This window comes from Streptopelia decaocto (genome assembly GCF_964273445.1).
Source record: "Streptopelia decaocto genome assembly, chromosome: 2".
NCBI lineage: Eukaryota > Metazoa > Chordata > Aves > Columbiformes > Columbidae > Streptopelia > Streptopelia decaocto.
The window spans coordinates 152,374,036-152,399,196 of record NC_138655.1 but is presented as its reverse complement, the minus strand read 5'-3'; the positions used below and the strand labels follow the sequence as shown (position 1 = coordinate 152,399,196).

General features: G+C 38.4%; 1 protein-coding gene across 5 annotated transcripts in view; it reads right to left on the bottom strand.

Moving 5' to 3' along the window:
- Positions 1–25,161, bottom strand: part of LARP4B (La ribonucleoprotein 4B) — a 55,063-nt gene that overhangs the window by 18,709 nt on the left and 11,193 nt on the right. For 2 of the 5 annotated variants that reach the window (XM_082043977.1, XM_082043978.1), the window contains exons 2-7: positions 17,295–17,429; positions 4,479–4,626; positions 4,128–4,289; positions 1,890–1,971; positions 869–1,005; positions 189–292 (exon numbers count right to left, since the gene is read on the bottom strand). In XM_082043977.1, the coding sequence (XP_081900103.1) occupies positions 189–292; positions 869–1,005; positions 1,890–1,971; positions 4,128–4,289; positions 4,479–4,626; positions 17,295–17,375 (714 nt within the window). In that variant the 5' untranslated portion in view covers positions 17,376–17,429. Of the gene's footprint in view, positions 1–188; positions 293–868; positions 1,006–1,889; positions 1,972–4,127; positions 4,290–4,478; positions 4,627–6,053; positions 9,004–17,294; positions 17,430–25,161 lie in introns of those variants that run through there. The other 3 variants (XM_082043974.1, XM_082043976.1, XM_082043975.1) reach the window with 2 other exon arrangements.

Here is a 25,161-nt window from a genome sequence, read left to right as displayed (position 1 = left end):
ACCTCTGCCCTCAGCATTATGGAAACGTTTGCAAAGATTTAACTACTTTACTAGGACGTTTTAAGGCGTAGCATTTAGAAACATTTAGAAACATTAGAAACTCACTAAGTAATGTGATATGCTTACTGAAATCTGGAAGACATCTAACTTCCAAATTCTAAGTGAAAAGCATTGTTTACTAAACTTACTTCAATGGGGGTCGATTCAGGTACTTCACGTAAAATCACAATGCAGCGATTCTGATTTGGCCTAACTTTTTCTCCCTTCTCATCCACTTGGACTAAAGGCAACGCTGAAAGAGAAAAGACAAAGATGTATTTCAGCTGTCAGCAGTCATAATAGCTTTGCACACGAAGAGATGCTGTGGACACAGTTTTATATTGCCTTATTGTCTTGGTTTGAAGTATGAGGTAGATGTCTACTGTAAGATCCCTCTTGGAGATGACCCCTTTAATCTTGACCGAGAGGTGATTCCACAGTCACCATAGTTGACTTCTATACATTCAACATTCTTAACACAGAACGTGTCTCCTCCTCCTCTTTTTCCCTGCCTGTCTTTACAAAACAGACGACAGCCATTCACCATGATCTGACAGTCATACGAGTTATCCCACCATTTAAAGTCAAATTATTCTCATATACGCAGATAAATACTCAATACCTCAAATGTGAAGCAGCTTTGATAAAACTGCAGTCCTATAATTATGATGATCTAAACCGGAAGCTGTTTGCTCTATTTAATGCTTTACAGAAAATGGATGGCACTTTATTGCAACACACAGAGAAAGCAAGAGAGATTGAAAATTCAGAATAATAGTTTTATGGCAATAATTAAAATGCTTTCTAGCACTGAAGGGCTTTTACTTACATCTCAGCACTTCAACAATCAAATCCATATCAGTACTAAGTTTCTTGACATGATCAAGGTTTGCTACTGTCATTATTGGCACATACTGATCACTGTCCATCTGTGATATAAGGTACATGTCACTGGCAAGATTTTCTCTGTTGGGACAGAAAAAAAAAATAGGGAAATGTCACGGATGTAATTTTGCCAATAAACTTGAGACAAAAACTCATCACACAGTAAAATGCAGATTCCCACACTACATTTCGTTTTCAGCACTTTCACCAACTCCCCAGTCCATTCACCTACTATATCTCACTTGGTAGAAAACATTAAAACATCTATTTTTTCCTTTACACAACAGCATTGGCATCTTCCTGTTCAGGAAGCACATTATCCCCACAAACATGTAATATTGTTGGGAGTTTATTACTTTAAATGACCACTGACTGCAACTGGTTATGTGTGAGTATACAGATTAGGAATTGTTCTAGGTTATTAAGACATGTTTAGGATGTTTTATCTAGACACAAGCTCTGAGAATAATTAAGTACAAGTAAATTGCTTTGATGATCTTGCATCAGTCTATACAGGAACACACATGACTCAGAGCCCTTAATTTCTTTTTTCTTTTTTTTAATTGACCCTCAAAATACAAAGGGATCTACAGATGCACATACCAAAAAATCACACTTAGTATCAATGCAAATTTTAAAATCATTAGCTCAAACAAAGATTACCAAATGGTTTCATTTCCTCAGTTTACATTTGCAAAAAAAGCAGTATCAGTCATAAAAATTCACCTACTCTGTAGTTGGTTGTAACTACTCTCACTTCAAAACAAAACATTTGCTAGTTCATGTTTTAGGCCCAGAAGTTTCATGTAAGCTTTAAAAGGTATATCAAGATGATACTCTGGAATTTGTGTGTTACATTAGCCAAATTCTCATCCCTTCCACTCAATTTTAAGTGATAGCTGAGAACCACATTAGGTACCATATCTTGTTACCATACAGTTTGCTACATTTAGGTATATACATACCTAGATAAACAGAATTCCAGTGTTTTTTTCAGTAATTCTCGTAAATCTTCCTGACCTTCTGGCTGCAACTGTTCGTTTCCACCTAATAATTAAAACACTTAAGTTTAAAATTTACTTCTGCTATATTACACAACACATACTTCAATCAAACCATCATGTCTATTACTGGCTGTATAACTAGTAACAAATACTCAAATTCAAGAAACATTCATTGTGTATTAGTTCACCATGCACCAAAATTCCCCAGAAACACTAAGACAGAACAGAAAAACCATGTCTGACTTCACTTGTTAACCTCTGTTCTCCAAATCCATAAAAATTTGAAGCAGTTTTTGAAGAGCAGCTACAAACACTTCTCAAAGTAAATACTGAACCAATTTAGCTCGTGTATCTGTATTCCAGTCTTAGGAAATGAACCAATTTCTATCTGACGGATCCCTGACTCATGCAGCTGACTAATACGGCAAGCGAGAAACAGAAAGGCACCGCGGACTTCTGGCCTCTCTCTAGATTATTCCCACACTAATTCAAAAAAGAGAGTTTCAAAAATGTAGTCATGAAATATCAGCAGATATCCAATCAATTAATAGATGTGTGATCAAATAACAATCTCTTGGTTAAGAAGGAGAAATAAATTTCTTTTCCTTATACCTAGAAGTTTTAGAATTACCACATGGAAAACACTTTCATATTCATTTTAGTTTAGACCCAATATGTTGTAGTCAGTTGAGAGTAAACTAATTGTGTCAGTAGGAGAACTGTTTAAAGATCAGAAGTTTAGTGTGGCTTTTAGACATTTATAAAACATTTAGTAAGATGTTACATAAATGTAAATTACTTTTTTTAACAAGTATTTTACACTATTACCACCTATACCCTTCACTTCTTCAGTGACTTTCATCCTTTTGTTCAGCTCTCCTTAACCTCTCTTCTTCCTAAAGCAACTTCTAATTTCCTCCCACTGTTTTGTGCTTCATGTGTTCTGTTCTGATGTAGATAATGCCAAACCCTAAGAAATACACATCTCACGTACTAATCACTGTTCTCCTTCCCCATCTCCTCTTTCTTCCTTGCCCAAAACCCAGTAAAGACCAAAATTTATGCATTAAAAACAATAATTAAAGAAATCACATTTCAGAGTTGGGACCACCTATGTTACTATTTGTGAAGCAGAATAGATCTGACCTGCTGTTCAGCTGATTTACACCACTATTTGACTCTTCCTAACAAAAATTAACTATTTTGGGTACATAAAGGACATGCTGACAAGTTGTAACACTAAGCTGAGGAACACTGTTCCCTTCTAGAGTGCTCAGCACCATTAATATAATTTTTCTATTTGCCAGTCAGTTATTTAATATTCCCTGATAATACCCCTAAGTAGAAGAATCACAGAGAACTTTCAGTTTTCAACAAAAAAAACAAAGACGATGGCGCAATGTGTGTCTGATTTCAGTTGTCTTAACTTTCAACTATTATGGCTGCTATATTGGTCATTTAAAATACATGTAATAAAACCAGCCGAGCACAGTGAGCAAGGAGCAGACCTCTCATGGATCTCAAAAACACGCAGGACATTCTCCTCATTCCCATCCCTCATCTCAGTTCAAGTAGGAAATGTAGAGGCACCCTGCAGACCTCCTGTCCCTTTCAGCAAAATATAAGCCCAGCTCAATCTCTATGCTAGTTCCCTGAAGTTTCTTAAAACATGTCATTTAGTATAGACTATAGCTACCAACAGTTACATTGAAAAAAATAATGAAAGTTCATTAAAAATGAATGCCAAGAAGTTAGACTAAATCGTTGCTTATTTCAACATTTTAAGTACAAGACTAATGTTTCAACACATTAACACTACTACTTGAGACACAAATGGAATGTGAACTGCATCTCAGCACCTGACCCGACTAGAAACACACAACTTAGACAGGTAGATATCTAAATGTAAGTGTCTACACTGGGGCGTCACATTCAGAATAACATTTCAGAAAACAATGCTCAGTCATATCCAGGACTTATGACCGAGTCTGTGCAGTATCTAAGGCTGAGAGCAAAAGAGACATGATTTTTTGGGATCTGTTTACAGAATGCATATATTTAACAACAAAACTGGTTTAGTTTTGCTGGTTTTTGTTTGCTTTGTTTGTTGTAGTCAAAAAAAAAAAAAAGATGTTTGAATTAAAATATGGTGTGTTTTGTTTTAGAAACAAGTCCAAGTAAATATTAGCTTTCTCTTACCTGTCTGGGTGGTTTCATGCATAGAGTCATACTCAGAATGATCGAGAGTCAAAGGGTTCATATCTGTCTGGTCTGACACCGAAACAGCTGGTGGCGGCTCCTGCAGCTCTGTCAGCACAGCATTCTGATGCTTTTTGTCGCCATCACCACTGGCATCCAGTCCTGCAGCAGAGGTGACAGACACTCAAAAAACATTCCTTCTGATCACAGTCACATCCTAGTTAAAACTAAGGCTGCGGCTGCTTACATATTTGCATTCATTTTTTTTTCCAACAGGAAATTAAAACGGAGAAAGTTCTGTACTGAATTTTACCTTTTGCTTGAATAACAGTTAGAAACTCTTATTCATACCTTCTTTACAAGAGTCTGGAGGTTGGTCAGGTATTTCTTCCCACGCTTTGCTCACGCTACCATCAGTGGCACCACTTGCTTCCAAGTGTAACATATGATTTCCCCACACCTTTGCATTAGGATTTAACTCGGAAACCTTGGTTGACTCCTACAAAAAGAAATGTATTTGATTATGCACTTTGTGGATGCACAGCACACATCTGTGCATAAATATATATGTACAGCTTCAAGTAACAGTATCAGATGTACAACTTAAGATTGCCTTTTTTTTTCTGCATCTGAATGTATTAACTTAATTGCCATGCCATAATCATTTCAGGTACAAAAACAACTGAATAGTGCAGCACAGAATTCATTTTCCTGATTAAGAATCATCATTCCTTGCTTTGCCTTTGACAGACTAACTCAACCTGTACTTGCCCTGGACTTCAGACAGTTCTCTAATATACACATTAACTCAATGTTGACTACACTGAGTTATAGGTCATAGGTAACCATATAGGTAACCACTTTATAAATTGTTATATTTGTGATTCAGAGAGATTGCTCTCTGCAGTGCCAACATCTACAGTACGTTTTTTGATAGTAACATGACAAAGTTCTCTTGTTTTAATGTTTGAGCAAAACTGTTAAGTTATTCCATATCCAGAATGTCATTGGTATGTTTTAATATGATGACTATATTGGGAAATATTATTGTTCATGATAACACATAATAAAAAAGCTTATTAAAATTCGTTTTGTGAATTTAAGGATGCTAGGAACATTACAGAGCTTAAGACAGTCAAATTCAATACTCCATGAAGCTTTAATTACTCTGAAACACCTGCACTCAAAATAGTCTTTATCACAGCGCACAGAAAACACATCCAGAAGGTAAAAATATCTAAAAAAATCTCAAACACATCTACTGAATGATAAAGACTTATAAAAAGTGCAAGTGTTTGACATCACTACTTGAATAGTAAAGATTCAAAGACAACAGCATGTTCCATCAGTTTCCATTTTTAATTGACAAAGCTCTCCCAGGAGGCAGCGAACTGAGGCTGCGGCACCGCGGCTGCCGGGCAAGGTCAGGGCAGCCACGTGTCCTCCTGCCCCAGCCCGGCTCCGGCCACACGCTCCTCCTGAAGCTGCGGAAAATCAGCTTCACAATGAGCAAAAGGTGTCCTAACTGCCACCAGGCAAGAACTTGAAGATTTCAGGAAATCCACAAACTTTTATTCTTATATGAAGGTCAAGAGGGCAGTTTGTAGAAAGTTTCCCTTCCACATACTGAAGTGTTCATCTAGAATTGAGAATCTACAATTAAGATACCTTGCCCAACATTTAAACTTTCACACACAGTTAACAGAACCAAAAAGAAAAAAAAATATATCCAATATTAAGCAACATTTTGAACTACTACATGCTGTACAGCATTCAGTTTTGTGAATGAGAGACTGGTCAGCTTCAGGACAGAATAGCATATGATATATTTAACTATCGAATGAAAGCACAGTTTGACTTGACTCATTACAATTCCTAGCTTCAGCCTGAAGCTTTAACATCAAATCACTTCTGTGGAATACTTACAAACTCATCTTTATCTTGCCATCCCCAAGTACCAACACTTTCTGGTGCCAGCAGCTGATACGAGTATCTTCCCACAGCGTATGAAGCACCTGTTGAATCTTCAGGTTCATTTTGGAAGTTTCCGCTAACTATACACAGTCTGTCATTCTTCACTGTATTGTTAGAAATTGTATTATTCCATAAAAAGCCCATCAGATAGTCACCATTACCAGCAGAAATGGTGTCAGAAAACAGCTGATTTGTCCAATCACCATTGCCAGGGTGAAGGCTGATGAAATGTGACCATACTTCAACTTGGGGAATTTGTCTGTCCAGTTCATAGGTGTGCTCTTGGTCACTCGATACGTCCTCCATCAGAGCTAACATGCCCCGCTCAGTGCCTCGCTGAAATCCTGCGGCCCCAGCAGAGGCACCGTGTATTTCGTAGGAAGGAGTAGCAGCGTATTTGTCTACCTGCTTTGGGTCAACAAAAACTCCAAGCTCTTTGTTTGAGAAAATCTTGTGATCTGACTGCATCTGTTCCCAACTTGCGGTCAAGTGAATTGGAGTATTTAATATGTAACTGGTGTTTTTCAGTTCAGTAGCCTTGGCTTCTAACTGCTTTAAGTTCCCCATGGTAAAAGCTTCTAGATTCCCAGCTGACGTACTAAAACCAGGGAGGTTCTCCTCCTCTGATGAGAGGCCGACACACTGTTTTACTTCACCACCCTGAAGGTTACATTCACTTACATCACACACACTGTTTTGATGAGTTTCTGATCCTACTTCAGTAAAAGGCCCAAGTGAAACTTGGGTGTTCCCAGCCTCTGGCTCTGGACGGGCAGAGCGACATAACTCAGGCTGTTCCATTGGTTTATCGTGCACAGTGTATGAATTTTGACACAATGAAGGTACACAATTATGGGCTTTATGTGAGTGATTAGCATCATCTTCCAGATTTTTAGTGTCATCTATCAATTTCACACTCTTGTATGTGCAATTCTCCAAAGATACAGGTACAGTAGAATTAGAGTAAGTGTTCTGGCTGTGTGTCAAGCCTTTATTGCAATTTAAGATGTTTTTATCACAATCAATGTTGGCATCCAAATTCTGTTTTACATTTTGTGCCTTGTTATCAATTGTCTCATCTAGATGAACTTCAAATTTTGTCTGCTTTACAGGTTCTACTATATCCCTTGCTACCTTGGCTGAGTCAGGCCCTGCATTCCACTGACTTTCCACTGTGTGGAAGGAACACACATCCTGTTGCTCATCTTGTCTACAGTTCAAATCCATTTTATTCATATCCTCACGTTCCACAGACACAGAAAAGACATTGTTTTTGTTATCTGAACTTGGATATTTGCATACTTCAACTTTCTTCCCTGCTGACTCCTGTGAAATCTGAGTTTCTAGGCTGTTCTCCTTTAGGAACATTTCATCTGCACTTGTGTTCTGTAGTTCATGAGATGTCAAAGTGCCACCACTTACCCATGACTGAGTTCTTCTCAAGCTCCCATCTTCCTCAAGCACGTCACCTTTTAGCTCAATGACACTCACATGGACATCTTCATCCATGCCACTATGGTTTACAACTTCAGTTGATGCCTTGTTTTCAGTGCAACCCTTAATTTGAGTTTGAAAATCAGAACTTTCTTCTATGTTTTCATGCATTTCAGTCATATTCAAAGTTTCACAGCTACATGAATCTGTACCTGTACATTTCTGTTTATCTTTCACAAATTCTTCCAAGATGCTGCCATGTTCACTAGAGTCAGATGCAAATGTTTGGCTATCATACATTCTTTGAAATATTCTCTTTTCCACATTTGAGTTTACTTCACTTTCTGGCTTTATGATGTAGCCTTCTTCAGCACATTTTTCTACATGTTGACTCACCAAAAAAGAATCATTGTCCATTTCATGTAACTCTAATGATAATTTAAAGTCATCCCCCATGTTCTCTGCCACCTGTTTAGTATTTATTTCCCTTACAACACTTGAGGGATGCCTACTTAAACCAAACGGTACTACCTCTGAATCATCACCTCCTTCAATTTTTCCTGAATTACATACTCCAGTGTTTAACGATACACTGGAAATACAATCCTTGTGTTTCATGTTTTCTGAATTAGGGCTGCATCGGTCCTCTGCAGCAGCATCCACGAGTTCCACGGAATCACAAACTCTACGGAGTGACTCATCGCGACTGACAGCATTACCTACGCTATATACCTCCTCGAGCTGATTCTCAGGGATGACTTCATCACATACTTTTGCTCCCAAGCCATCTGTTACTGTATTGTCAGTATTTAACCTATGACACCTGCTAACCAGCAAGTTATCATAAGATTGTACGTCTACGCCACAGTACTCCTCTGTTTCCTTTTCCAGCATGTTTGACCTATCATTTTTTTCATTCTCAAACAGTTCTTTCTGTGAATTAAACTTAGCTTCCACGTGTGCCAGTTGCTGCACTGGAAATTCCTCTGCAGTGTCTAGAGGCCGTGCCATGCTGCACATTCCTTCATCAGCAACAGCTGAGTTATCTGTGTTCACTGCAGTCTCTTCATGCTCGGTCGCTGGCACCTCTTCATCCCCGTTCAGATCTTCAGCATCGACAATACAAATACTGTAAAACTCCCTATCTTTTGTATTTTGTCTGTTGTCTACATCAAGATAGGAAAATGTTGGAGACATCTCTCTATATGAACTTGAAACTTTTTGCAGGCTGTCACTTTTGCTGTGTTCAACATTTACCGTTGTTTCATTCTGCCTGGAATGGTCACATGTAAGTGCACAATCCTCCAGACAATTTCTATTTAAGGAAATTTCACCCTGTAAGCCTTTGTCTAGCATGTCTGGTACATGTGAAGTAGAAATATGATAAAACAAGCAATGCTCTTCTGCAGCTACATTTTCATTATTAATATGACTATTAATATTTTCTATACTGTTCATGTCCTGACCATGACTATGAGATATTTTAGATGTTCTATTTTTAATAACCCTATCTTTCTTTCCTTCATTTTTCTGCAGATTTCTGTATGTACCAGACACCTTCAGGAGGTGACTAAAGGAATTAAAGAAGCTAAAAGGTCTGTCATATGTTCTCCTAGAGCTCTCATGGGGAGTATTCTCCATGCTTTGGTAAGACGGATATTTTGCTTTTCTATCCCAGAACCCAGATTTAGAATTTGACGCTGCGCAATCATTGCTACGAACGCGTTCAGTGCCGACTATCACAGCTGCCCCATTAACCGTCCTTCCCGCTGTACGCAGATCCCAGCTTTTCACAGTTCCTAGAATGGAAGATAAAGTTTTACTTATCCTTGACTCAGGTGCTTCCTCTTCCACAGATTTTTGCAATAAGCCGGTTTTCTCCTCATTCTTGCTGTTACCCAATTCTTTACTGAAGCAGCAGCCCATGTTTAATTAGTGTCAGAGGAGTCTTCTCATTGCAAATCACCTTCCTCTATACGCTAAACTAACTTTCTGCCGCTACTGAGGAGACAAGCCAACACCCAGCTGCCAAAAATAGCACACTTTAAAACCATGAGGGGTTCAGATGTCATTGCCACTCAAAGTACAAATCCCAGTTGCTGAGCAATGTTTCAGTATTTCATCATATGCATTGTAATATTCAAGCCAAATAATTCTCCTAATGAGATTACAGTCTGCTTACAAGTATTACCAAGTCTTACAAACTTCCACTGTTTAATTTCCTGAAGAGTTTCCTTCATCCAAACCATTAAAATATTGAAATGACATCTTTTACAATGTTCATGTATGCCAAAAAACTGCTTAATATGTAATACAAATCCTGCTTTCTATGTAAGGATAAATACATTCTGGCTTCACATGTTTAAATTTGATTTGAAGACTAAACTAGTGGAAGCTATTAGATCAAACACATTTGGGACTGTTTTCCCCTCCTCCTCCCTTCCCCCAGAGCTCAACCTACACCAAGATTACTTCTTTAGGAAAAACAGGCTAAAGATAGATAAGACCTCATGTATTCCAACGAACAGTCATTGTACGCTATCAGAAGCTAATTCTGTTCCAAATATTTTTTTTTGTTATCTGCGAGAAAAAAAAAATACATAATACCCCCCGTGACTTACAGCACTGGAAGCGGCCTCCAGATCATCCAGCCATCTCATGGTACAGTGACAGGATTAATTGTACTTAACCTCCAAAAAACCTGTATGTTAATTTACAAAAAACCCCAGGCAGATTTAAGAGGTAGTTTGACTTAATACTGCTTCTTCCAAAAGTCTGTCCCCAGTATAAGTTTTCTTTGTTGTACATGAACAGCCTCATTTCTGACCTTATGACAGGTAGGACATCTTTATACTCATGCACTTACATATTGGAAGACTTCTACTACTGGAAGTCTCTTTACTTACTGAAAAAAATAGTTCTGTTTCTTCAGAAATAAAAATCCAATAGAAAAAAGCTGAAAATACCAAGCAAACTTTTGTGCTCTAAACAGAGTTGTTCTCATTTGCTTTTACATAACTTTATATCACTCAGACCTCCTCTCAAATTCACTGCTATTGTTCCAAATTTGGACCCCATCCTTCACAGGGCTTGCAGACTGTACCACTATAGCACTACTCCTTTACTTAAAAGATACTGAAAACACAGATGAAAGTAAGAAAAGACAGACCCTTAAACTCTATTTCAAATATTCTTTCAGCTGTACACTGAACTCAGTGCTATTTTCAACTGGTTGTGCACCTCATGGCAAGTTTAATCAAGATGTACTTGAACTAGAGTTTCAAGTTAGCCTGGCGATTTGCCTTCATTGTATTCATATAGTAGTATACAGGGGTACTGAGGTTAATTAAAGCAGTTGCCTTTCAACGAAGAGATCTATTTTAACTTCTGCTGTAAACTACACTTGCAGGGCAAAGGCTGGGTAACACACAGAGATCCAGGCTCTAATATTCCACTACCATTATTATTTTTTTTTTCGGGATTATCATTCTGACTTATTTTACAGGTGCTTTAACAAGTCACACAGCCTACATAAGGCTTAAGACACAATTCAGTCTCATTTGTATTATTATCTATATGTTCCCTGTCACCACCATGCCACAAGATTTCTGCTTTGTTTCCAAAATTCCAAGGGGAAAAAAAATAACCCATCTTTACTAGAGGTGCCCACAGTCACTTTTGCCCTTCATTCTCCTTCACTTCTGACAGAAAAGTCTACTACTATCAACATAGAAATAAATTAAGCATCAGTTCCTCTTTTACTCATTCATATCTAATTGGTAAACTAACTTCACTTCTGTTTAATGAACCAAAAGAGAAGCATTTTTGCTTCCTGCTGTCACCTGAAGACCGAGGAAAAAATGATGCTGTGCTGAACCAGAGTAAGCAGAACCAGGCTGGATTAAAGTCGGGTATAAGAAAATATTTTTAAAAAGAGGTCCTGCTATCCCAAACTGTTCACAATCTTACAATAATAACCTACCAGTATAAGGTAGCACTGAGCAAGTGCAGAATGTTTCACTTCAGTCTGCACTGGCTCCTGCAGTTCACATTTCGAAGCATAGAACAGACCAGAGGTGAACCTGCCTGCCTTACACAGCGTGAAATGCTTCTATTGTCTTCCCTGAACCTTTTGCAGGGTATTTGAATATTTATTTGAGTCATTTATTATCCTATTTCTCATTATAAGTACTCTGTGTAACACAAAAATTGTAAAGCTGCAATATAGCTGCCAATATACCTTTTTCTCCCTGGACAAATATTCTGCTCATAAGACAAATGGATGATGAAAAAAATAACGTGCTTTAGATTCTTAAACACAGGTTACCATATATTTAAATGCCATTAAAATTTAAATGCCACGGGCAATCTCAGATTTAGTACACGTGAAAGAATCACATTGGCTAAATTTCAGGGCAAACCTCCTATTCACCACTAATCCTCTGACCATAAAAAAAGATGCTCAATTGGCTGGGGAATACATCCCCTCCGCAGCAAGTCTGCTTTGAAGTCGCCAAGTAAGAGAGAGACCCCCCTGTCCCCCGGCTCATGGAAGCGCCTGCAGACGCATTGTTCGGACGGACGGGCAGCCTGATGCATCATTGCTGCCATCTGCTGCATTTTTTTTAATTCTCCCGTGGGACAAAGTTATTCAACGTGCTTGGATCCAGACTTAAAACTATGCCAAGTCACTCCTCTCTGGAGCATTCCCTGGAACCGCATACAGGGAAAGGGGGAGGGAGTTACTCAGAATAGTTTTTTTGAAGAAATGCCATGAGCAAACAATTCAACTGTTTTTAATGTCAGCATAAAGGCACAGTAATACTCGCAGAATTTACAACTATTCAGAAAACACCTTCATCAAGTAAATAAATAGCAAGATTTTTCTTCCCCCTGTGATTTAGCCATTACTAAGTGCTTTCTGGTGAGGAACTGAATGCCCTTCAGAAACAGACCAGGGCAAAGTCCACTTTTCCACTGCTTTAACAAGCACTTCTGCTATCAACTAATGGGGAGAAAATGGGTGAAGCAGTTTGGGCAAGCAGAAACTTCTTCCAGTTTTCCTGTACCCTTCTTCTATCATGCAAAGGCACATTTTGTACTCATTCCTTTGGTTTTATCCAGGAGTTCCAGGGATAATTTCTATTTTTAAGCACCCATGGTGAACATTCATTAAGTCATATTTCTCAATGCTGTTTATTGTGTGATCACTGTTAAAACAAAACCAAACCAACAAAACCCAACAAAAAAACCCCAAACCAAAACAAAAAAAGCCCAAACCACACAATATAAATGTAAGCAGAAAATGCCATACTGTTGTTATGCTACATCACCTGAGGTTGGTTGTTTAACTTCCAAGACTCAGGAAGTCTGAAAAGCCTTCTGGCTCAGCTAAACACTGCCACCTGACTTGAAAAGCACTTCAAAAGAATTTGTGCTCTGCCACTTCAGAGCCCAGCTCAGCTCGGGAGTGTGTTTGTTTTGGTTTTTTCTTTATACATATATATATTCTGGCTCTGATATTTCTCACCTACTCAAAGCCTAAGTAGGTTTTCCCTCTCCATGAAACAAAACTGCTCTAAAGCAGCACTTCCATAACTTAAACAATTTTTAAAAAGAAGTATTTTAGCCTTATGTTCTGCACACACCTACCCAGAAGGCAAGTGGTCAGTATGCTTATTAATGGGATTATACCTCTCTATCTGCTTCCATTTCTACATGTATCTATTCCTTGTCGAGGAATAAGAGTTCATCCCATATATAGTCTTGGCTATTTTTCTTGTGCTTAGAACCAATGATATGACTGAGCTTGTATTTACAGTACCTATAAGCACTGACAAAACTCAGCACACCACAGTTTGAAAACCCATTAACAGAAGCCCATGACAGCACCTGATAATTATTCAACTAGGGAGATGTCCTGGTTTTGTTAAAAACAAGTTTCTCTTTCAGTGAATTTTGCCTGTCAGCTAAAGCCTTCATATTAACTGCATTTTCCTGGAGAACCAGACACATGTTTTGGTAAACCTGGCAATGGAATGCAAACTTATTGATAAGCATGGATGGACATCTCGGGAGAGGGGCGACGAGAAACTGGTGACCAAGAAACTGACCAACTGTGTATAACATTCCATTCATGCGAATACTTCATATAGAAGTGGGAGATCACAAGGATCTCATCCCTTTTGCCTTTGTTTCTTCCCTTCTGCTTATGGCCGACATTAGGAGAGGACCTTGCTAGTTGTCCCTGCGAACTGAGGCCTAGTGACAGACTGAATCCAGCTCCGGTTGGCTGCAGAGTCTAATCCAGGACTTCGGGTGCCGGCTCTGCAGTTGCTGAGACTTTCAAGATTGGTTTTGTATATTTTGTATTATTTTCTCTATTCTTATTAGTAGCATTAGTAAAACATTGTTAATTTTTCCAACTCTCTTCTCTCTGTCCTTCTTTTCCTCCCCATCGCCTGTGTTGAGTGGGAAGGGGGGAGAGGGAGGGGCAAAACGGGGGAAGTGGGGGCGGGGAGAGGGGGTTGACAATACATCTGCCAGGGTTTTATTGTCACCCTGCAATCTTAACCCTTGACAGGAGAGAATGGGTGACCCACATATCACAGACAGCAAGTTTAAATGGCCCCATGGCAACATCCTTCACTGGAACACACCAACACTTGCAGAACCTTTTGCCACTTGATGACAAGAATCCCTTCTAAAGTGAATCTCAAATTTCCTGATCAGGTCTTCAGTTCAGTCAATCAAGGTAAGAAAATTCTTTCGTCCTAGGGAAGTGCTCTGAGAGGCCACATATTCCAATGTGGGCCCAGCAAGGGACAATTTTAGGATCAATGAGCAAGTGCCTTTAGCACTGAAAGGTTTATTAAGTCCTGTCTGGCAGAGACAGGTCATCTAAACTACCTCCACCATGGGATCTGGGCTCTGGCCTCTTCCCTCAAAGAGTAACCTTTAATTTCTAGCAACAAAGTGTTACTGATTGAAAATGAATCAAAGAAATTAATCAAAAGGGAGTTAAACACTGACTTGCCTGAGTCCAGTCTGAGAAGGGATTTCTCAGAGTCATTGTCCAACAGGATACAAAAAAAAAGCAAATGACAGATGTCACATGAATCACCAAGACTGCTTCTAGGTTAAAAAAAACATCAGAAATACTAGCATATTTAACTCCCAAATTTATCAAACCTAATAATTTGCTAGTGTCCTCTAAATCACATACCTCCAATTTGTAAGTGTAACCCATTAATAAGAAATTTAGGAGGATCCTGAAGCTGCCAACTGCCTTCAATCAACTTGTGTACAAAACTACTGAAATACTGCTATTAAATACTACTAAAACCAGCCAAATTCAAGAGGAGCTGTTGTTGGAAATGAACTATACTAGGCTTGCAATCAATCTATATTAGGCATTAAATCTCATACAGTTTTATAGCTACTTCAAGACAGAAGAAATTACTTTGGCTCCCTCACCATGAGGTTAAGCCTTTGAAAACTGTTAGCAAACAAGTGATCTCTCTATCACTAACATAAGCAACCATGGAAAGTGATTTCTGAAGGGTTCCATCACAACATCAAAACTTCTGTTTTAATTCAGTCACTATTGATTGTGTGTTCAACATTACTGAGCATAGAACATGTGTTTTGTTCCTGCCAAAGAAAATAGACTGGTTAAAGTAATAATTAGGAAAATGCATTTATTATTAATAAAGATATAACAAAATTACTTTACATAATCACTTGAGAATTAAGACTAGCACACAGGGAGTTATTTTCCCAGGATCTACAGATGTATCAAAATTTCCAGTAGAAATTCTACAGCTTTCTTCCTGGAGTGCCACAAAAGCACTTGGACTAGGTTATCACCAGATCCCAGCAGAACAGCATAACCAAAATAGACAAGAAATGTAATTCAAATTTATTTTAAGTCTATAAAAAATTAAAACCTCTTAGAAATCTCCCTAGATACCATGGCAGTATGGCCCCATATCAACTACACACTGAAAGAGGGATCATCACAGACAATCTACACCTTTTACACAGTCTGTCCCTCTCATCTCAAAATTATTAAGACACACCAAGAAACAGCAGGTGATCTGCAGTTAACATGAAGCATGTACTTGCTAAATGCAATCCAGTCAGGACTTCAGAAGTTTTTCCCCTTCCTACCACATTTTTGGAAAGATGAAAATGTCTTAATGATTGTAGTTTGCTAACTTCTTCCTATACTCCCTGCAAGCAGGCCATCACGGAAAGGATCATCTTGAAAACACTTTTAACAGCATGTATAGACTACGATTGTCATACAGCAAAATGACCTTTTGATGCTGTGCATGTAAGAGTATGATTCTGGTATAACTTAAGCTTAATAAGCTACAGGTCTCACATTTTGGAGTAAAATAGCAAAGGAAAAGCTTTAACCTCAAAATAATTAGTTATTTGAAATGCACCATTATAGCACTATGGATACATTCCAAGATATCCAAGTTGACATTAGTCTCCTCTACTAAGGAAAAGAGCAGATTTTTCTGAATTTGAAATAAATGGTTACTCTCTTTCTCCAAATAAATATAAAAGAAGAGAAATCAAGATTTAGATCCAAGTTTACATGTAGATTTATAAAAATTCCAGTGTTACAAATTAAGAGAATTAGCATCAATGTGAAGAATAATCAAACCATCTTTGATACTAATGCAGTGCACTGACAAATCTGCAAGAGCCTCTTACTCAATCTTACACACTGGTTTATTGGAATTAATGCCTTGAGGAAAAAAAAAAATAAACCACAAAAGCTCAACTTTCAAAAGTATGGCACAAAAGTAGGTTCAACTTTTTCCTTTACTATCCAACAGACAAAATTCACACCTGAGAAAGGTAAAACAGAGCAGAAGAAAATCCAGAATACCAATTTAACAAAAGGGAAAAAAAGGGGGAGGAGGGAATCAGCTTGCTTAGCAAAGAAAATCACAAGCTTGCAGTGTTTTTCAAAATGCTCCTTAGTGCTTGCTGTAAGGTAAGTTGAAGCAGCAAGCACCTGCTGCTTAGCATAGCACAGACTACCCAGGAGAACATACACTGAAACCAAACCCTGCAAGATGTCCCAGGAGTAACCATTCCTCCCAACATACAGTTAATGATCAAAGATGAAAATACGATGTTATGAGCAGAGCTTACACAAATCAAGTATTCAGTCTTCTTGAAGACATAGGTAAAGTTTACTGCAACTTGTATACACACAGTACTATCTGCTGTATGATCTGCCAAAAGCATTCCATAAAGCAACTTACTGGATTCCGCACGGAAGCAGCAGCACGGGCCATTTGGCAGAACTGACTGAGCAAAATTCCTGTTACAGAATGCAATTTCCTACTTGTATGGGTTTGTACTTTTTTCAGTTAGATACATTCCAAGTGCATTTCCTGTATTTTCGTCACATGTTAATGTGTGAACTAGAACTTAACACTGGCAATTCAATTCCTGCACAGGCTAAAAAGCTCTGTATCCTAAATGAGTATGAACTGTTGTAATTCACAGTTTATTTAAATTCCCTCTAGGGCTGAAGGGAAGTTCAGCTGAGGCTCCTATTCAGTATGGAGAATCAGCTACCTTCAACAGCTCTGTTCTAGCATTTTACGTTACAATGCTGTCAGCAACTGTCTTCTAAGTGTTCCGAGATACAATTTTGATTACAACATAATAAAAAAAGATGTTTCATGCAACATTTATACCAGGGGAGTATGTACTTATAATACTTACTAGATGAGAACCGTCTTTAACTTCTTGTACTTGCTGCACCTGCGGTTCAGCCACAACTTTAGTGTCCTGATCAGAAGTCATGAGCTGTCTGCTTTTTGGCTGCTCAGAGAGAACTTTACTGGTCACCTTTGTAAGCTGCGGAAATAGGAAGACAAAAGATTCTGTAAGCGGTTGCTGGAAATTCTGGAGAACTCCCAGCCATTCGAGCCGTGCTGGTTCAGACCAAAGGCCCAAAGAACCTCCACACCACAGGGCCAGCGTTCGGCGCTTGGGGAGATTGTTCTGGCTCAAGGGAAAGACGGAGCTCAGCTCCTGTCACCGGCTGAGCGGGAGTGCAGGTGAACACCTGGCACAGCACGGGTAGGGAAATTCCACTGGGAAAGTTTCACTTGACTCTCACCTTCATTATCCAGATTGGTTTTCAAACCATGGCTTCTTCACACCACCTGGCAGACTTCACTTATTAAGTATCATTTAGTCACAAACCAACCTTTGTCTTCTACAACTACTCTCACAATCACTTAATCTTCATAACACAAATTTTAAGCAGCTGTTACAACAGTTCTGCTAGATCAGTAACACTCAACAACTTGTTCCGCTCCATCATCCTAAAATGTTATTTTATTTGATTAGGCAACTAGAAAATTGAGTAGAGTTGAAAGTCTGACAGTAACTCTGCTTTGAAATTTGAGGCTATTATTTAATACTGTGGTTTTAAAAACACCTAGTCTTAAAAAACAACCAACACACAGAAAAATCTCATTTAAAGCATGATGTCTCAGCAAGTAAATATCGGTATGTAAAATCAGGGTCATTTTAAAAATTTTTCATTTCTAAAAGGACTATGAGAAAGTTGTACCATACTTTTTGAGTTACTTATTTGCTCAAAAATTCCACTACTTCATCTGTAACAATGTGTGAAAGAAATTTCTTGCCCTCAAAAGTTGGTGTCACCAGACTTCAGGGTGAAGGGGAAAAAAAAGTACTTGCAGCACATGGAAGCTACCAGTGTGATCCCATATCCCACACCCTAAAAGGAGCTTATACTGCTGAAGTATCTTGACTCCAAAATACTGGCATTTAAAAGTGTTTCTTTCTGACTAAGGCCTTGTGGCCTTCCACAGAATCTCCTCTACACTAGATTTTGAAATGGACAAAAGCAGAAACCTTTTGTAACTTATTGAATACATCCCAAAAATTTTCAAGTAAAAAAAATAACATCCACCTATGAACTGATTCAAACATCCATATTATGAGATTACACAGAAGATACTTTGGATATACAGTTAAAGAAACAAATATACTGACATCCCTGACAGGATGAAGTTTTCAGCTTAGATGAACAGTTGACACCAATAGCATGAAGTGATAAGCAAGTCAGCATGGAAAACATGTTTTTGAAAGAAACATGTGCAATGTGTCACTGTTACATTCCCAGAAGTTTTTTCCTAACCCCTTGCCTCTGACCTTGGAATAGAAACTAAGGGAGAAACAACACTGACCAAAAAAACCCCACCAAAGACAAAAAACAAAACAAAAACAAAACCCCAAACCACAACAAAAAACCCCAAACAAACAAAAAACCCCCACAACAAAAACACCACAAAACCATCACCACACTCAAAAAGTAAAAAAATTATCCTGTTTCTCACATACAGTGTTACACACATGAACACACACAGTCCACATGGCAGAAAGTCTGGAGTTGATTCAGAATGTTTGTATTTTATAAAATAACCAAAAGCCATCCTTAGGTTGAAAGCAATTTTTCAAAAGCAAGTATTAAATAGCTTGACTCCGGGTTGTCAAACCCACACATGGGAAGCTGTGTGAACATTAACACTGCAGAAGGTGTCTAAGCTTTTTGGAGAATGCTTCTGATAATTATTCTTTACAGAAATTGGTTTTAGCCTTCTAAAATTGTGGATTAATAACTTTCTAAAGAGAGCACACTACTTGTTACACATTTTGTGTTCTCTGTATATAATCTTCACTGCTGTTCACACTAACCTTGAGCACGACATTATTCCAGATTTACAAAGTGAAGTCTACTTTACAGAAAGACCAATGTGTTTCAGTCAGCAATGATGTTATCTACTCCGCATCTGGATTCCCAAATCAATGCTGAGGGACTTCTTTGCATCCCTGTCACCTGCTTATCTCACACATTCCCACTCCCTTCTAGGATCAGTCTGTCCCCAGCCATGCTGCAATCTCTTCCTTCCTCAGTTACATAGCATTAGCACCAGTACTGTGTAATTCTACGGACTGTATAAGGAAAACAACTAAGATCATGTGAGTTTAGCAAGAGTAAAGTTCCATGACATATATGTCCTTTAAAGCACTTGCTGACTGGCCATGACACACCAAATATTCAGCTAAATCATTAATTTTGGCTGAGGACAAGTTGTTAGCCAACCTGATAGATAACATGACTGCAACATGCACATTGCAGCTTGAAATTGCTTGGACAAGGCACCAGCAATCAGAGCAGCACATCATTCTACTGCTTTTTACAAGTCCTTTAGATGAGATTACACAAGATACTTATCACAGGCTATGTCTAGATTGAAGCTCTAGGTAACCTTGTTTGGATTACTCAGACTAATATTCTCATTGCCTACACAGATTTGTTGTAATCCACTCACCCTGTGAACTAATTATTTTTAATAACAACAATGCCAAACCCATATATTTAAGTTGCATTTTGATCACTAAGGACCAAATTGGCTCTCAAAACAAGTAAAATACTACTATAATCTGTTTAAAGAGAACATTCAATCTGTCTTCTAAATTCCACACTTCTAACAACAAACAATTACCGGGTAAGCCATAGTGAAAGACCCCAAATGCAGGAGTTCCCTTCGCAATTTCCTTCACTTAGCACATCACGCTGGTACAAGCCCACAGGGTATCAAATGCTCTGCTGCAAAATCTCATCTGTTGCAATATACTTCAAATTGACTTCATATGCGGGGCTGTTCTGGAAAGTTAGTGCCATCAGCTTTTCCAGTACGGAGTTGCCACTTACCAGTCTCCTCAAGCATGGAACCTGTGTGACGCGAGGATTCCAACAACCATGTCAGAGAATTCAGCGTTCATGGAAAAAGCCACTTTACTTCAGAGAGAGAGAAACAATAAAGACCACAAAACCTTAAAGGCTTTTCACAGGATGTGTTTTAGCATGCTTTTCAATAGTATTGATGCATATCTTCACACACAAGCTTATTTAGAGGAACCACAATCAGTATCTGGTAGTGCCAGTAACTACAGATGAGGATTGACAGTTTGGAAGACAGTTTGTCCTCTTTTAATAGTCAAATCGGCGAGTTAAATATGGCATTTTAATGCAGCAATAAAGATTATCATCCCATTGAAGAGTTAACTTGCTCACCACTTGAAAAGACACCACATTGCTGATTGGTAAGCCTTATCTTTGCATAAATACATGCTGCTGCAATAAGTAGGAGACATTCAAGAGAAAAAAAATGCAAGCTGGCAGACCTGTTTGGGATAGAGACAGCCATACCTGTGGCAGAACACTGAGCTATCGGAAGCAGACTGCAATTTTTTTCATTCAAATTGTAACAAAACAAAAACCACAAGAAAGACCTCTGAAGGCGCACAATCTCTTCAGTAAGCTTTTAAGTATTATTTCTGGTCTATAGCAAGCAGATTCACACACACAAAAAAATCCGTGTTTTCCACAAATTATGTCTGGTAATACAGCCTATAGAATGGCCTGCCTTCATGACTTAATTTAGAATTAGAAATTTCTAATATTAAATATAATTTCAATTTTTTAAATACATATAGTAAATCTTCATTTTTCTTTCTTGCTCACCATTTGGTCATGACAGAGTAATCAGTCGAGTTGAACAACTTCAGATATATTATGTCAGAGCAAAGCTACTCTCAAGACATGCAAATAGTTATTTCCAGAACTACCTGATGCCGGAGACACTGGACATATTTTACTGAAGCTTATTAAAAGCAGATTGAACTTGATTTGTATGTAGGCACAATGCTTAACCCGCAGAAGTTTAAAATACAGGTAAAAACATGTTTCTTTAGAAACAGTGCAGAATGCAACCATGAAGTCCTTATTGTCCCCAAAACTATAACACATGGCTCAGCCCACTAAATTAGTAATTTCCATGGGAAGGGGAAGAGTCATTTTCTCATTAGAACAAGGACAATGCGGGCAGCAATTCTTTCCTCCTACCTGTACATATCTGTCCTTGTGGGCACTTGGCCATCTGAGGAATAACAAGAATATTTTTGGAATGGACTGAGACCACCTGGCCGAGCAACACAGGCAGCAAGTATTTCAGCCTACTGGTTTTCTTCTGCAACATCCACAACCCCTTTGCAAATAAAAAGCTGTCGGTTGTTGTTTCCTTTTTTAAAAAAAAAAAAAGTTGACAACATGGCTCTTTATTAGCAAATATTTTCAAATGCATCTCATTATGAGAATTCCATCATTACCAGATACAACCCAGCAATGTCCACGGGATGAGTATACGGATAAGTGCACACAATCACACTTGCCTGGCTGCCAAGCCAGGCAGAGCTGGGACCATTCTCATCCGAAAGCCACACGTGTGTGTTATTGTGGTGCCAATGCCAGGGTAACCTTTACACTGCATTTTAGTTCAGGTTCAGGTATTTTCTAGTACCGGCAAGAGTGAACATTCAACCATCTGAATGTATTTACGTACACACTGCATCCACATACACCACAACCTTGCAAACAGCTGGGAAGAGACATCTACTCGATTGTCACACAGCCAACAAAAACCACGACTGCCCCACCAGCCCCCCCAAACCTCCCTCAAGTGTAGCCCCCAATTCTCCTACCTCTGCTTTCATTACACAGTCTCTAATTTTTCTAATTCATATTCAAAGCGTGCTTTTATGCAGTCTATTTTGCTGTCTAGAGTTACAAGATTATGAGTAGCAGCATGTGTTCTCTCAATCAAACCAGTCAGATCTGTTATTTAAAAACATGCAAAACCCCAAACAATGCTCTAGGGCTGAGATCTTGCCTGCCAACTTTCAGCCCAGAGTAATCAGCCCTTAAAAAGAGATTTACAAATGCAAGTGCTGACAACTAACTTTCACACTGCAAACAGCAACACCATAAAACAAAAAAGCTTACTAGAATAAAAGATCTTTTCATTGCTCTTCCAGCAAGCACAAACAAAAATAGATGTGAGTGTGGCTTTGTGCAGAACTCTTCCTAGCAAACATTTTAGAAACTTTAAACATAGTTTAAGACAAACTTTTCACAAGGCTAATACAGAAATATACTTCCAGTAACATGGCAAAGCCTGAAATGTTTTCAAAACAGACATTCACTGCTTAACTTAAGGTTCACAACAAACTTCCAGTTGCAGGCCAGAAACTCTTTCTGCTCTCCAAGATAACATACTTTCTCACCATCTTTCATGCCCTTATGTATCCATGAGGATCACAACACCACAGCAGAAGTAATGAGAGCTACCACTAGCTTCAGCTTTGACGAGTTTTCTCATCTGCTGAATACATCACATACTTGATATGAGAAAAAAACAGATGCCTCTTCCAAAACTATGCTATTCATTTAACGCACCAACTCCTGTCTAAATGAAGTTCACCTTTATTACTTTTACAAGTGTTTTGAATACCCAAAGCATATGTAATATGTCAAGAATTAATCATGTTCTCAGTCCAGGTAAAGATACTCACTCAGACACAGGAGAGTTAAGTATCATCAAGAAAAATTATGAATCCTGATCCTGAAAGGCTGCAAGCTTCCCTCTGTCTTCGCATTATTAGTAGTGATACAAATTGGAGCTTGCAATTTCAATCAAATGGTTATTTTCAAAGACTTTCAAGAAAATATTTCAGCTGTTCATCTAAGAGTTGAACCATCATCCCACTGCATAGGGCCCATGATACCATTCTGTAGATTAATAACCCTACAAAGCTGTATCATTCTGATACAGAAAGCCTGTGACAGAATCCAGGGGTTTCCATCTTTCCTTTCAAAGCAGGAAATCATTCTTGTTACACAGCAGATGTGACAAGAGATCTGTCATTCAAAGGACAACATTATTTAAAAGAAAATATACTGTGAAGTGGTTACATTACCACCGTGGACAAAATAGCTGCAAACGAAAAATCTAACAACCCCCAGAAGCACATTTGTCAGTAGCAATCTCTGCAACCATCATCATGCCTAAGTCAGTTGTAAACTTGGTATTACACAACTGAAAAGCTGACATGACATAAACAGTCACCATATGTGTCTACATAAGTTAAATATTGAATAAAGTACTATTTCAAAAAACATCACAAGGCTCCAAATTTGTTCGGCTGCTAATGAGCTAAACATTTGGGTGAAAAGTTGAGAATTTCACTTCTGGAGCTTTGCCTGACCCAGACATTTATCCAAATCTGACAGCTGAAGGTTTCAAAATGTACATGCACCCAGTGTACGTGTCAGCATGGCGGCTAGTAAGTCAGATTTTGAGAAACTCGAGATTTGTTTCAGTTTTCCTTCCTCCAAAAAAATTACTTATTGCCTGGGAATCCCCCCTGGCAGCACCGAGAATGACACAACTTTTTGGTTTTTAAAGAGGAACATGGACACAAACACATGGAGTGAATCTGTAACTGGACACATGGCAGGTGCAAGGCATTAAAAAGCCCACAGAGCAACTGGGTGTTAGCAAGAAATGCACTGTGACAGAAGACCACCTAAACCTTAACGCTGTATGTTTTCAACCTTCTGCAATACATAACAGCAGCTCAAATAGTTTAGAGCTGCTGCTGCATCTACTTCACAGGGTTTAAAAAAAAAATATCTTTTTTATAAGGTTGATAGCATCCAAAACTGTTCAGCAATTCTATTAATTATCTCTTCAAACATAACCTCTCCTCTAAGAATGGCTGAGATTTCAAGAGAAACAGCAAACCTTGCTGTTTCAACAGAACTCTGCATTTTCTTATTTAAAGATCTACGAAACATTTCTACATCAGGGTTTCACAAGCAATTTGCAACTCCATCATTTACGGAGCTTTCCATCTCACACACAAACCCGCACGATAGAACCACACACCAGAACTGATTACTTCCTAAGTCTAGAAATTCAGATCGTTAGAATAATTAGTTGTCCAAGAGATACCAAACAGTAAGTTAGTAAACAAAGGTGGTAAAATACCAAGGAAACCTGATAGTTGTAAATGATAAGCACTCTGTACAGAGGTATACGGAAAAGTCTTTCAGTCAAGAGCAAGAAAAATGGGAAGGGCGTAAAGTTACATCCTTATTCACTCACCCAATCTCAAACAACAGGAAAAAAAGATCTTTGATAGTACACAGAAGATAACAGGATGACCCCTACCAACAAATAATCCTGATTATCTTTAAGTCTAGTCTTTTATACATTGTATTTTAAATATATAAACTTAAAATAAAAGGAAATCTTTTCACTATATGGAAAGGTGTCAAACAATTTCCACAGTCCTCTTGCACACCAAGATGACAAGTTTTACATATAGGTACTATCTGATGCACACTCAAACATCATTCAAGAAACAGACTAAGCCTGTGGATCACATCCTCCTCAGTAATGCAATGCACCAGATGTTTAACAGCATATAATCTAAAAAAAAAAATCTTACCACTAATGAATGCCAGGAGTGCCTACCAAGACAGGAATAACCCACTGGGAAGAAATTTTTGTGCTTGATAAGAGTATCATGTGCCTTGAAGACAAGTGTGATTGTGTCATGAGCAGTTTGCAGTTTGCTTACGGCTTGTTCTCAGCTTTCAAACCTGAAGCAGCACTCTCCTGACTGCAGGCTGAAGCACATACCA